Source organism: Dromaius novaehollandiae, chromosome 3 (assembly GCF_036370855.1).
Source record: "Dromaius novaehollandiae isolate bDroNov1 chromosome 3, bDroNov1.hap1, whole genome shotgun sequence".
Classification (NCBI taxonomy): Eukaryota; Metazoa; Chordata; class Aves; order Casuariiformes; family Dromaiidae; genus Dromaius; species Dromaius novaehollandiae.
This window is the reverse complement of record NC_088100.1, coordinates 89,659,875-89,674,134: the sequence shown is the minus strand read 5'-3', so window position 1 is coordinate 89,674,134 and position 14,260 is coordinate 89,659,875. Positions and strand designations below refer to the sequence as shown.

The following is a 14,260-nucleotide window of genomic DNA, read 5'->3' as shown; positions in this document are numbered from 1 at the left end:
ACCATGCTGATCTTTTTGGCAATCAAATGGTTATCCATTTCTCCCTATTCACCAGTGACTTGGTCTTGCATTTGGAACAACTTCCTACCAAAGGCAATGTGTGCACTTGTGTGAAGAGCTGATATTAATTTAAATTAACTCTTTATTTCCCTACATATGAAACATTTGGATGCAGCCACATTCATAGTATCATCTACAAGGATGCTGAATCTGCAATAAAACTACCACCACCAGAGAATTATGCTGAGCAGCAGATCAATTAGCTTTTCTAGGAAATCTGCAGAATCTGGGTTAAGAATCTGCAAATCAACAAATTTTTCCATTCCTCTAATATTAGTGTCACAGACACTCTGAATACTTGTAAAGTTGTATTTTCTGGGATGGGACTTTTCAGTATGAGGCTGAAGATGATTACTCCTGCTCCCTCCTTTAAATTTTTGTTAATTTTGTCTTTTTTTGCCTTTCACTTTGTTTTATATTAGGTAGTATTAAGTATGAACAGTGAGAATAATGTGAAAACCAATGGACAACCAATGTGAAATTGGGCTATTGTAAAATATCACCTCACCACAAATCTTGTTTCATCAGTAGCTATTAATGTAATTACAGAATTTAGAAAGCCTGAAGACAGAATGTGGACTTTCCATTGAAATTATCGAGTATTGTCATTTTAGGTTAAAAAAGATGGTAAAAGGAGCATTTCAAATATAAATTAAAACTCTTTGCAATTATATAGATCATTGCATTTCAAGATGCTTCATGAATATTCATTTCAAACTGATCGTCATTAGTGAATGATGGTGGCAGCCCATTCTCAGCAGGAACCTGAAGTTGGTCTGCAGAGGACTCATTCAAACGCCTGGTGCTATGGATCTATTTTCAAATTTATTGAGATCAAGTAGAGCCACGGAGCCTCAATTCATTTGAAAGCTATCTGCAAAAATACAGAACAAGCGGTCTTGAAAACGACAAGCTGCAGCTCTTCTCACAGTGAAAAAATCACAAATCCCTTTGAGCCTCCTTTCGCGAGACTGTAATCCCTGGAGTAAGAGAGCAAAAGAGGGAGGAGAGAAGTGGGAAAAAGAGAGAGACCACGGTGCAGTGATTGCTGCCTGAGGGCTTGGGGATTAGTCACATGCACCTCTCCTGCTACTGCTGACGTGGTGCTGGGGACAAGGCTCATTTCACCAGGGAAATGGGCTGCGAAAGGCTGATGTAGCCAGCATGGCTCTCGCTGAATGAACAACTGAGAGCTAGACGCCTCTTTCTGCAGAAGCCTCTCTCCCTCCCTCCCTCCAGCGCTGCCCTTTTTCCTCTTCCTTCAGCACTGACCTGGCTCTCCCCTCTCCCTCCCAGACCTCAGCAGAGAGGAAGGGGAGGGTGGCCTGCAGGCCGAGCCGCTCCGGCTTGGAAGCACGAAGAGCCCCCAGAGCTGCAGGAGAGGGATGGCAGGGGCAGGCGGAGGTGAGGGGGCAGCCATGGCTCCCACCTGGATCGGGGCATTCTGCCTGTCCGCAGTCTCCTTGCTTCACCTGGTGAGCGGGAGGGAAACCGAGACAGACTGGACCCTGGAGAAGGTGGGTTGCATTTGTATTTCTCAGCCTGTTCTTTCCTCTCCACCTCACTTACCTACAGTGCGGGGGCTAGCACATTCGTGGGAGGTAGAGATCAGCAGCTGAGTGCTGCTAAATAACACCCCCCCACACACCCCGAACCTGCCAGCCTCTCTGTCCATCAGTAAGGAAACCTCAGACATCTTCATGTGGCCCTTCTCAGTCTTTCTTGAGCGTGGATACAAATTTCTTCTTTGTTTCATCTTTGTAGTCTGTGGTCACGGCTCATGCTGTAACGTGGGAGCAGCTGACATGGTAATAATGCGGTGCTCGTAGGCGGCTGGGCTAAGCACTTTCTGCCACTGGCAGCATGAAGCTGAGATTGCATCTAATTCCGTTATTTTAGGCAGCGCAGCTGCTCTGCAAGGTACAGACAGGTGAAAGATAGCATGGCTTCCCTCTCATTCTAATTTAACGGCTAGGGATAACAGCCTTCACACATTTGTCACGGTAATGATATGATTCACGCCAACGGGGAATTGGCAGCTAGCACAGTAAATGTCAGAGAAAGCTATTGAGTTTAAGGGCAAACGTAACAAGACAGGAGGGATCGAAACCTACAAGCATGTTCTATATAATTTTATAGATAATATATAATATTCTAATTTTCAACGTAAGTATGGTGATTCAGAGAAGGACAGTATTTTAGTCTGGGAAAACAAATGGTTCTTCCAGAAGTGATTCATGTTTAGCTAGGAAAAACAAGCAGAGATTGTACTGATAGCTTCTACACAATTATTTTAAAAGGACATAATATTATAATGTCTTGTAGAAATATACTGTATTCTTTTTAATTTAAAATGTTCTGCAAACTAGTGAAAAAAGCACTCTCGGGATAATGTTTAGTGAAACAATAATAAGCAGATACAATCCCAATTTCTATGTATAGCAAATAGCTCTTAATGGCTGATTATGAAACACTAACAACTTCTTCATGAGGAACAGAATCACATGGAACATAGCATATCATGGCACTGCAAGTTGCACTTAATTAAAGGCTTCAGGCATTTCCAAACGGAAAATACACTTTTAAAACCCATTCTCAGGTGTTTGTGGAAGAGATGAATTCAAAGTTCACCTAGAACTGACTGAACTCTGCTAATCCAATGCAACATGCTCTTCAACAACAAATCAGAGTCCAGGGCAAACTGGCAAAATGAAGCTTCCCTCATATGTTTTCGCTCACTTCCCCTTAGTCATTCCCTTACTCCTTGATTTTATTCACTGCTCATGTAAAGACTTTTTTTTTTTTAAATAATTCAACAGAAATCTTGTCATTCTGTTTTGCTCATTTTATCTTACTATATATATGACATAGATAAGAATAAATAAGTAAGGCTAAATCTATAGTCAGTACTCAGTGTAGAAGCGTGGAGCCCTGGTGCTCCTTTCCCCCCCCCCCCCCAACCACACAAATACACTGTTTATCTTACTCCATTCTAACTAGTCAATCAATTTGCTAATGATTGCAGTAAGATCATCTAACCGCAGAACCAGAGCATCTGAACTCCTCTGCCTTTACAGACGCTAACCAAGAGCCACTTCCTCTTTCTCATCAAATTTTTGTCTCAAATTTAAGTCTTGCAGTTGTAGGCAGCTTAGTAGTACAGTATAGTAGTTTAGGCAGCTTAGTATTTAACAGCAGCCCTGCCACGAATACATTGCTCTGCCTCCCTACTGTGGCGTCATCTCTCCGGCAGTAGCTGAACACATGGACAAAGCATATGGAGGAAATATGGATTGACCAACACTGCAAAAAATGAGTCACCCACAGCTCTCACTCTGCTGCTTTTTTATATTTCATGACCACCTTTGTAATTCTATGACTTCCTGAATTTGAAGATATTTCCATTATTAAAACTGGAAATTTCTTCCTCTCTTCTGAAGTGTTTTCATACATTTGTACTTTAATAATAATGTTTCTTTGCAGTGATTCAATGGCTATGATCATCAGGCATGCTCTACAGTTACAAGCTAGACATGATTCAACATTTTAATTGAGCTTTTCACTTGTTCAGATGAAGGTGTATTTTCTGAATCTCCTTAATTAAATTGTCCTCCCACACTGTTTCTGAAGTGTGCAGTTTTAGATTTTACCTCTCCTCCTACCTCCTGTTCCTCCTGAATAAAACTGTTCCCTGCCAACATTTTCCCATGTCTGTGTCTTTTCTACAGTGATATAAATTTCATTGTATTAAACTTTTAGTCTTTCAAAAGTTGAAACATTTTATGCTTCTTCTACAATACAATTTGAAAACTTTTAATAGTTCAACTTTACAGTATATCAGATGAAATGTGATTTTTCTTTAATAAATTTCTAAATTTGTTAGCATTAAAAATGTTAACTACCTCTCCTGAAATTGGGTGTGATTATAGCTTTAAACTTAAAAGCTGTAATGTAATTGGCATTGTAGGATTCAGTATTCTTCTGTCTCTTTCCTACTTAATTTTACTAGTAAACAGAGATAAAATTAGAGGAAAGGTCCTCACATAGATAAACAGCTAGGAAAAGAGAAAGTGAAGGGTAGAATTTAATGGTTAGTTTTTACAGTGGAGTCTAGAAAGCATCTGTGCTTGGGCTGCTCTGTTCGGCGCACACATAAATGAAGTAGAAAGAGGAGAAATAGTGAGGCAAAAAGAACTTTTTTTTAACAATATTAACCTGTTCAGCATGGTTAAGAGGAAAGTTGATTACACAGAACTGCAGAAGACCTTAAGGTCAGTATACTCACTGGCCAGGTAATAAATTAGTTTCAGCAGTCATTTCAGACAAATGTGAAGCGAAGCACGTGAGTGAGTGGGGAAACAGGGGGAATTATGTTTTATTTTTTGTTAATCTACACAATGATGGAGTTACAGTAAATACATCTATGAAAATATCGGCTCAATGCAAGAGCAGCCAAAAGCAAGTCAAACATTACGAATTTGTAGGAAAGGAAAAGAAAATGAATTAGAGAATACCATTACACTACACTATAAGGCTATGGTGTACTCATAAGTCCAGTTTCCCTTGCTCCCCTCATCACAGAAAGGATAGAGCAGATGCAGACAGGGTACACTGAAAGGCAGCAAGTCTGATCAATTATCAGACTACAGGAAAGCCCCTAAGATAGAAGTAGGGAATAGCTATATAAACTACTCTATGACACAAATCTATAAAAGCATGAGTGGCTAAGGAAGTTCATGAGCAGCCTATTGTTAGCAATTGGGAAGGTTCAAATCAGGAGCCAAAAGGGGCGTTTAGACTGCCATAGGGTATCCCACTTGGCATTCAGCTACCGTGCCAGAAGGCCACGCGGCTCTCACTAGTTTTTGACGTATTTGCCAGCCCCGTGAGGAGGTCTCAATGGTCTAGGTTATCCCAAATGGCTCTAGAGGTCCACCCTCAGGCAACTGGAAAGGCCAAAGAGTATTTGGCAGGAATATCAATGCTGGCACTACTAGCTATTGTTACAGGAGATGAGCTGCCACTTCGGAGATTAAACTGTACATCACAAAGCTGACATTCACCTGAGCTCACTCCAGCTGAGTTGCGCTATGCTATGTAGTTGCACCAACACCACATTGTGGGCAGAGGCCACAACGATGCAGCTTCACTATTTCTGGGACAGAGCTTGCACAGTATTGCACCTCATAATATAGGCATAGCTTAAAGCTAAATATTATTATTACTAAAATAAAGCTTCCGGTGTTTCAGTCTGAACAGAAGCCTCATTTGAAAGATGCACAGTTGCAGACATGACTGTAGGATATATGTGGTGCAGTATCATAAGGAAAAGAGGAAAAAACAATCATGGGTTGAGTTTGCATGTCTAGTAGGTAAAGATTTCTCCCACATTTTTAATATTAGCACATTCTGCATGGAAAACACAAAAATGTAAAACCTGCAGAAATTAAAAATGTCAATTGCTTTTGAGAGAAAAGCTTTTATTAAAATAACTTTTGTTGTCAGCAAATCAAAATAGCACAATATACTAGTTAAAATATCACATTTAGAGTAATTTTGAAGAAAACTATGGTTAAAAAAATCTAGTAATAGCTACAGCAATCTTTCCTTTTTTTCCTTCTACAGTATTCCCATCAACCAAGAATTTTACATTCTAACACTATTCAAAAAGTTATAGAAAACACAGATGTTTCTCAAATGTGGGAGAATGATTTGCGTCCTTTCCTGATAGAAAGATACTCAGGATCACCGGGAAATTACGCCGTACGACAGGTAAGACAACATTTCTGGAAGACACTAAGAACATCTATTATTTATGCTCTGGTAGTGCCTTTAGTGGCCACTATTGTAAGGGACAAATTCCTTCCTTTCAGTAGGATGAGCTCTCTCGTTGTTCTAGTCTAGACTGCACAGTGCCTACAAGATACAGCTTGCATTTTAGCCAACATTACTTCCCAGGACTACATAGAAAGGTGAAAGAAAACCAGTTTTTAGGTTAATGTTTTGAATTAAAAAGCTCCCCCAGGGCTGGGTAACCAAGGCACAACACAACAGTTGCTGCTGCCCTCTGCTGTACCATGGCCTCAGATGGGCGCGTCAACATCGAAGGGTGTCGGAGAGGCTGAACCAGCCGGCGGTCTACATGGTCGGCAGGCAGCAGCACAGCACTGGGCCAAGGGCAACGCTAGCCCCGTTGGCCGGAGCACGGCAGCACACTAACGCTGGGTAACGCAGCTGGACTGCACCTGGCCCCAAGCTGGTAACATCTCCAGCTGTATTTGAGCCATGATGATTTACCACACAACCAGGTTGCTGCCCTTTCGGCACCCCTGCTCTGCACGCAGCTTGGGCATCCTGAGGGCTGTGTTGTGCCCCCTCCAGATTACATTAGCCAGCCAGGAGACAAAACCAGCGGCGTGGCGGTGTTTACTGGCAGACTTTTGCAACATCTCACTAGAAAGTAACCACTCTGTGCCATCATCTACCATTTAGATGGCGACTCAACTGCTCCAAGATAGCCCTAACTACAATAAGTTTATTTGCCAGTCTCCAGTTAGTAGACTGGAAAAATGCAGCTTTTCTCATGCTCTATGTGTGTGTCTATAGATCTAGTTCTGTGGTTTCCTCAGTGATACCCTGGCAGGCAGCCAAATGAAAGGGAAAAAAGAAAAAAACCAGCAGAGCTTAAGATATAAAACCACAAATCACGTTCAAACAGGGATCATCCTATTACAAGGTAACAACATGGTACAAAAACATACCCCCACCAAAGCAAAAAAAAATCTCCATTGTCAAAACAGAACAGAGTACAAAATGGATGACATTTATTAAGATACAGAAAGAGCATGAGACTCATTTTAGGGAGAAGGCCAGTTCAAGTCAAGGATAATGCTTACTGGGAACTACATCCAGGCTTATATATTCCTCTTAATCCATTCCAGAAACCCTATGCTCTGCCTACAGATAATGGATAGACTATACAATTCCATAAAAGCTTTCAGAAGGTGACCACAAACAAAATGGAAGTTTGTGCTAGCACGAAAAGTTATGGCAATATTCCCACTGACTTCACTAAGAGCAGGACAAGTCTGTAAAGCATGTTTTCTTTTTTTCCCCTTAGAGGCTTTTCCTAATGTTTATTTAAAGAGAGAGGAATCTGCCTTGAAGAAGCACTCAAGGGACCAGTAAAAATAAGTTGCTTAACAGAGATGGCCTTCTAATAAAAGTTAGCCAGAACTGTGTACTAAGTATAATTGGGGTTATTAGCGGTATTCTCTTTAGGTAGGAAGCTGCCTAAAATGAATGACCTCTTACACAGATTCACTGTCCTAATTTTTATCTTAAAATGACTTACGCTTACAGGACTTCATTTTTAAAATCGGTTGTTCTCAAATGCTTCAATCTTTCTTTAATTTATAGCCTTGTAAACAACTCGTATCACTTGAAAGGCAGATTTCTCATAGAAGTTAAAAAAAAGTCCAGCATATTATTTTTACTACTGTATTGTGCATCTATGCACAATAATTTTCAGAATAGCCACAACAAGTTCTCTGTAGCCATAGTCTTGACATTTAACATAAAGACACAACTGAGCTGAAAGCTTGTATTTGAAGAACTAAATATTAGATCTATCCTGGCCATACCTGAAAATCACTGGCCAGGAAACTTCAGATAGCAAGATTTTAACGTGTCGTATTGATGGGTTAAAGAACCCTTGGACTCCCAAGACCGTACTAGCAAGGGACAGGAGAGAGAGATCAAAAGCAAGTGAGCCAGTCAGAAAATAAGATAAGGTAGCAATGACATCACTTAATTTATTGCCACTATGAAAAGTAAATCTTTTGCTACAAAATTTATCTATTAAAAATACCACAAACTTACAAAAATGCTTAAATGTCAGTATTGTTAAGTAGCTACTGATAATTTGTTTGCAACACCGTTTTCAAGCAAGCAGTATTCATCTGTTTGTTTTGTTTTTTTTTTTTTTTTTTAATTGCAGCACATCAAGCACCGTCTCCAAAGATTACAGGCTGGCTGGGTAATTGAAGAAGATACATTTCAGAGGTACACACCATATGGATATCAAACATTTTCAAATATAATCAGCACTCTCGACCCCTCTGCAAAACGCCACCTAGTCCTTGCTTGCCACTATGACTCAAAGTTCTTTGGCCCACAGTGGCAGGGGAGAGTGTTTGTGGGAGCCACCGATTCAGCCGTGCCTTGCGCTATGATACTGGAGCTCGCACGTGCCCTGGATAACAAGCTGCAGTTAATCAAGGTAGGTTGCCTGTTTCATTTTCATTTGTTTTTGCAAAAAAGCAATAGGCCTGAGAGCATTTCTGCGTCCTCTCTCTCAGCTATGTATCTGATTCTCCGATCGCTGTCTCTATAGTAAAACTCCCATAAACTTCAAGGGAATAGAACCTGTATCTAGTACTTTAGAGCACATTATCCCATTAAAATTTGTATATGCAAAGGGTGACTGTCTAAAAACTATCCAATAAATATATACTATATAAAAATAACAATGTATACATGAATAATACATATGCTTCATAGACTCAGTGAGATATGATTGTACCTTGCATATACAAGGCACAGAACATTACCCAGGAAGTCCCTGTTATACTCAGTAATGTCTTGGGTCACTGGCAAGGATTTGTTGCTCTCTGGATTTTGCATTTTCAAATATCTAAGTAGCATTCTGTTTTGGAAGATAGATTAATAAATTGCTATGCAGGACAGGTACATTGTCATGCCCTTCCATCCCATAACAACTTCAACCTTTTCTTCTTGTTTTGCTTCATCAGTTTGAATAGTTTATTTATGAAAAAAATGATGGCTGAATACACAAAAACAGTCAAGTAATAGTATTATATATCAGCCCACCTTACCTGTGTTACGAAAATCTGCTTCGAAGTGCTGCTATTGCTGGGCACACAATCTTCTGATCCTACAAACACCAAAAGCTATTTTACAGATTCATGAGTGCCATCTACTGGTTCTGCATTTACTATTTACAGAAGATAATTCGCAAACACCAACAGAGCATTCACGTGAAAAGTTCTCTCAACTATTTTATCAAGTGTAGGGAATACAATTAGCTACAATATTTAAGTTTACTTGTCTGCAGTTGTTTCCAGAAACTAATTTGGTGCCTTCTGACATAAAAACAATATTTAAGAATTGGAAGATTAAGACTATGTCAATGTTTTTAATCACAAAACCAAGCACTCTTATAAAACATACACAAGCTTTCATTTAGGAGCTTAATTTTGAACAAATTTACTTGATGGTTATCTATGGAAAAACCTGTACCAATTTAAAGACTGGAATTTTTGGCAAGTAATTCATTTTTTTTAATTTAATCTTTTTATCATATCAGAAGACAGCACTTTATAAAAAGGCAATATAATTACATTGCACAGTGTCATTTGTACAGTCTGTTAACAAAAACTACTTTGGGATCCATCTGCTTAATACATTAGCTATGACCTTTCTGTTCTGCTCATAGCAGCATAATAGACTTTGTTACGTTTTCAGCCAAATCTATTTATACTTTGACTTGGAGCTGCGATTTTTATCTCAATGTTTGTCCAGCTATATAGACTTAGTTTAAAATTAAAGAGCAAAGATATCTCTTTACATTATTCAGACTTGGGAATGCATTAAGCAGTAATAATAATAACAAATACTTCTTTCCAAAATTCAAACGGCATTAATACAGTTTTTTTCCAAAACATAATGCAGAATGACTGGTATCAAAAAAGCTGTCTGTGCAAAGGACAAAGGGCAACAAGGCATTGCTGTTAGTGAAACTTCTATCTCACTGTGAACATAATCAATATCACCTTGCCTACGTGAGGGACATTTTCGAGAAGTTTTCCACTATTGTTTACCTTGGTTCAGCTCCAGCTAGTTGGGAGCTGTCGTCCACACAGGACATGGCTGTTGCCAGTGACCCCACCTTTTTAACCACATCATGCAACTTCACTTGAAGTAAAATTAATTGATACAGTGGTTAAAATATTTAAGGCAACTGCCTAAGACTACAGTTCCCCAAACTGCCCATATAGTGGAACCAAACTGGGTTTAGCAGTGTTGGAGACTGTTAGGAGATGTCCCCAACACAAACAAGGCCTCAGTTAATAAATAGAGAAAAACAGGTTTTCTACCTGGGGAAAAAATTCACACACACAGCTCCCTTTAGACCTTAAATACAGTAATCATATATATTCTCAACAGTTTTTATTACTGTGATATTTGTGGCTGTTGAAGAGGAAGGGTGTAACTACTCTTTGCTTTGGTTTTAGGGTAAAACTGCCTGGATGGTTGCAAGTGACTGTAAAGGAAAAGAAAGGGTCATTCTTCTCATGACTGAACGCTTTTTGTCCCTCTCAGGAGCTTCATGAGAAAGCATGACCATAAGCTTCACACAGACACAGTTCGCTTCCACTGATGCAGAACAGTAGCAGAGAGATTACTCCTCTGTGGGGCCACCAAGTAATAGTAGCACTCCCATCCCCTGCTGTTGCTAACATCACCCTCATTTTTTGAAACGATGTTTCAGCTACCTGGTTTTGCAGATCTGTCTCAACATATTCAGCTCCTGTCTATTAAAGGCAGAAATGAAACTTTTAACCAGAACCAAAAATCATTCCAGGCTAGAGACATGACACTCTCGTAGGTATTCAGTAATGGCTGATCCCTACCACTGTTATGCTATAGCACATGCATGAGATGACAAACCATGACAAGGTTTACATAGAGTACCTTAAAAATATACCCATATTGATGCTGCTTATATGGCTACAGGATTGATCCTTTATTTCATCATCTGTCCAAGATCAGTTATGTTACTTTTAACTTCCTCCAACAGACCAGCTCAACTTCAAGACCAGACCTTTCACTTCAGCTTATTTTTTTTGATGGTGAAGAAGCCTTTGTCCAGTGGTCGTATTCTGATTCCCTCTATGGATCTCAACACCTAGCTCAAAAAATGGTGTCTACTCCACATCCACCTGGTTCAACAACCACAAATCAGCTCCAGGGCATTGTAAGTGCCTTTCGCCTCCCTAATAAGTGAATCGCGTTTCTTTAATTAGGTAATTGGCCAAATTCCCATGAAACCCTGAACCCACCAAAGTTAACAGAAGAAACAAGCTTGTAGAAATTTTAGAAGATATGATAAAATACAGAGTTTAGAAGAGCTTTCCAGGTGGATCTGCTTAGACCCTTTCCCTGCAAGCATGAAATGAAGCCATAGAAAATCAAAACACCCAAATTTTATTAGAATATAAACTAGGATACCCAACTTCCTAAACAGAGGTAATTCAAAGTGATTAGGAAAGCACAACAGAAATAAAAACAGTCTATGAACAAATCTCACCCAGCCCAGGCTTGGTTTCAGGTAGCTCAGAGCTAAGTTTTGTGTGTTTCCTACTGGCCCCTGCAAACATTCTGGTTGTCTGCTCCCTTCTCTCTGCCGTCGTTTCCCAACTCACACTTCTCTTCTTCATCACTGTATCTTGTGGTATATAAAACTTCTTTGCCCTTAACAGACTTGGTTGTTCTCCAGGGAAGAAGCAATTTCCTCTGCTTTCTCCTCACCTGACTCAGTTTTTTCTTTTAAAGGCATGTAACATACAAACTGCAAATAAGGAGATACTGTCCATTTCAGCAGGCTGTATTTTAGCTTGAGGAGCTGAGAAACAGCCTACTTTTTTTTCCTCCTTGGGAAAACAGCAACATGCATCCCCTTTGAATTATGTTCTGCTAATGAGATCTTCTCAGGCACTGCAGCAGCAAAGCTAAGTCCTTGGCAAGAGCTATCAAAGACTTAATCATGTCCTATACAGGAACCAAAGGGTTTCTATGCTGCTGCAGTAATGTAAAGAATTCTGTCTTAAGCTTAAAGATTCTTTCTTCTGCAGGACCTACTTGTACTACTGGATTTAATTGGTGCACCAAACCCAGTCTTTCCCAGTTATTTTCCAAACACTATCCGATGGTTTCAGAGGCTTCAAGCAATTGGTAAGGAGAAGGGTATGGGCTTTTTAGGACTGAAAATTTAGAGTGTAGTTTCCTGAAGTAGGAAGTTCTGTAAACCAGATTTTTAGGTTATTTTTCTGTTTTACAGTTAAAAATTTAATAAGATAAATGCTAAATTTGGCAGTTCTTAAACCTGTATGAAGATTTTAATATTTGTTAATTAATAAAATATTTCAGGAAGATTCCCAGACACTTAGGAACCATAAAATAAAAAATTAGTAACTGATTGGCACTGTCACTCTGTGACTACTGGAAACTGCTTCACTTCTGTTAGTTTTCCCTTCTGTAAAATGATGATTATAGCATCAATCCTGAAGTCTTCTGTTATGCAGCACTAAACAAATTAAAAAGACAGTCTCCAACTCTTTTTCCTTCTTTGATGGAAACAGCTTTCATATAAGAAGGAAAATAATTCAAATGTGTTAAAATGCCTCACATTGTCCAAAAGTTCTAATCATAATTTTCATTGCGAATTACAGAGCAAAAGCTACACAGCATGAATCTACTGAAGAATCACCTTGCTGAAAGACAGTATTTCCAGCCTTATTTACATCGAGGCTTGGTTGAAGATGACCACATTCCATTTTTATTAAGAGGTACTGCAAGCTCTAATACTGTTTTTAAAAGGCAAGTTCAGAAAAAAAAAAGCTCAATTTAGTGAAAGAGCAGGTACATACCAACCTGCTTTTCAAGTTTATTTGTCCCAATTTGATGTTTCTAAGTCCAATTTTAAGCAGGCAAAGAATCACAACTTTGAAAACTATAGCAGAGCAAAAGCAGAGGCAAAATGTATCCATCATCATCTTGTGGGAGCACAACTCCAGTGGTAGAGGTAATGGAAATTTCTGTTAGCAGTATAGTGTCTTACACAGATGAGTAACACCAATACAGTAAGGTATCACTGCACTCCACATTAGACAGTTACAGTATTCCTAGAAGCAGTGAAACAGTCAAGGGTCATATCTACAAACACTACAAAATTCTACAAAAATCTACTCTCAAATCTACAGTAATGCTTAGTATTACGTGTTTAAATTTAAAGGCATAACTCCTGCAGGAACTCACGAATTCAAACTAGGTATTTGTGTCCCATATAGAATGGATGGATTTTACAGCTGTCAGCCTGAGTGGGAAAGGTGCATAGAGTAGCCAGTAGGGATAGCAAAGGACATAATGCGCCTGAAGTCCCACGTGCCTCCTGAAATTAAGCATGTACCTGAAACCAGGATTCCCTATCTGAGTGTCTGTGTTGGCACAGACACCTGCACCATTGCCTTTGACTCTGGGTTCAGCCTTTTCCTTTGGAATTCAATTGAAGAAAGAGAAAGCAGTTGTACTAGTGCTGTCCACCTTGTGAAGTTACAGGTCAGTGATTAAAGCAGTTGGCAAGATGTGATTTAACATCCTTCTCAGTTCAAGCATCTGGTAGAGCATCTTCAAAACTAGGGCAGGCCAAAGAAGAGTGGATGTAGTACATGCTTCTGGTTGAATTTTTCCTCTGTACAGCATGGATTACAAGGGTCATGTTGCTAGAGAAGGGTTAAGCAAAAGGAAGTATGACACCGTGGCTCATTGAAGAGGGTATCTGCCTAGGAAAAGAGGGAGGTATCTTCATGTCCAGCCCCAATTTCAACATTACTTATGTGCTGTAACTATTAAGTAATGCAAAATGCACATGCAGCTGTGGAAGCAGGCACAAGAGCAGCCAGGCCTCTCCACTTCCAAGCGAGGGCTCTGCTAAATGAGCTACAGCTACTGTCGCCTGCCTAACAGCTCTCCAGCTCCATCAACCTCTTTCACTGTTTGCAGTGAGGCAGGGCCCCAGGGCCAATGAAAACAACACAGCTCTCACATGCATGTCCAGAGATAACAAAAAACCTACCTTAGAGAAGCTGATAGGGAAAACAGCTAGTACACCTGAAAACGTTTTCTAATACCATGATTAATGCCTAGTTAAAAAAGGCATTGCTCTTAGGAATATGCAGTTGAAATAAATGATAGAGGAAAAGCCAGTAAAACAGGAAACAGGCTGTAAAGAAAAAACATTCCACTGCCGCCCCCAAAAAGTGATCAGGAAGCAAAAGACCAATTTAACTCCTCTTTTACCTAATAATTGCATTACATATCAGTGGCTTGATGCATGGGC

The 14,260-nt window shown here is 39.6% G+C and overlaps 1 protein-coding gene across 1 annotated transcript in view; it reads left to right on the top strand.

Annotated features, from left to right (window-relative positions):
• Window positions 1-1,073: 1,073 nt before the first annotated feature.
• QPCT (glutaminyl-peptide cyclotransferase) overlaps window positions 1,074-14,260 on the top strand; it is a 15,499-nt gene continuing 2,312 nt past the window's right edge. The window contains exons 1-6 of the mRNA XM_026102552.2: window positions 1,074-1,577; window positions 5,686-5,832; window positions 8,060-8,341; window positions 10,943-11,119; window positions 11,997-12,096; window positions 12,594-12,710. Of these exons, the coding sequence (XP_025958337.1) occupies window positions 1,446-1,577; window positions 5,686-5,832; window positions 8,060-8,341; window positions 10,943-11,119; window positions 11,997-12,096; window positions 12,594-12,710 (955 nt within the window). The 5' untranslated portion in view covers window positions 1,074-1,445. The remainder of the gene's footprint in view (window positions 1,578-5,685; window positions 5,833-8,059; window positions 8,342-10,942; window positions 11,120-11,996; window positions 12,097-12,593; window positions 12,711-14,260) is intronic.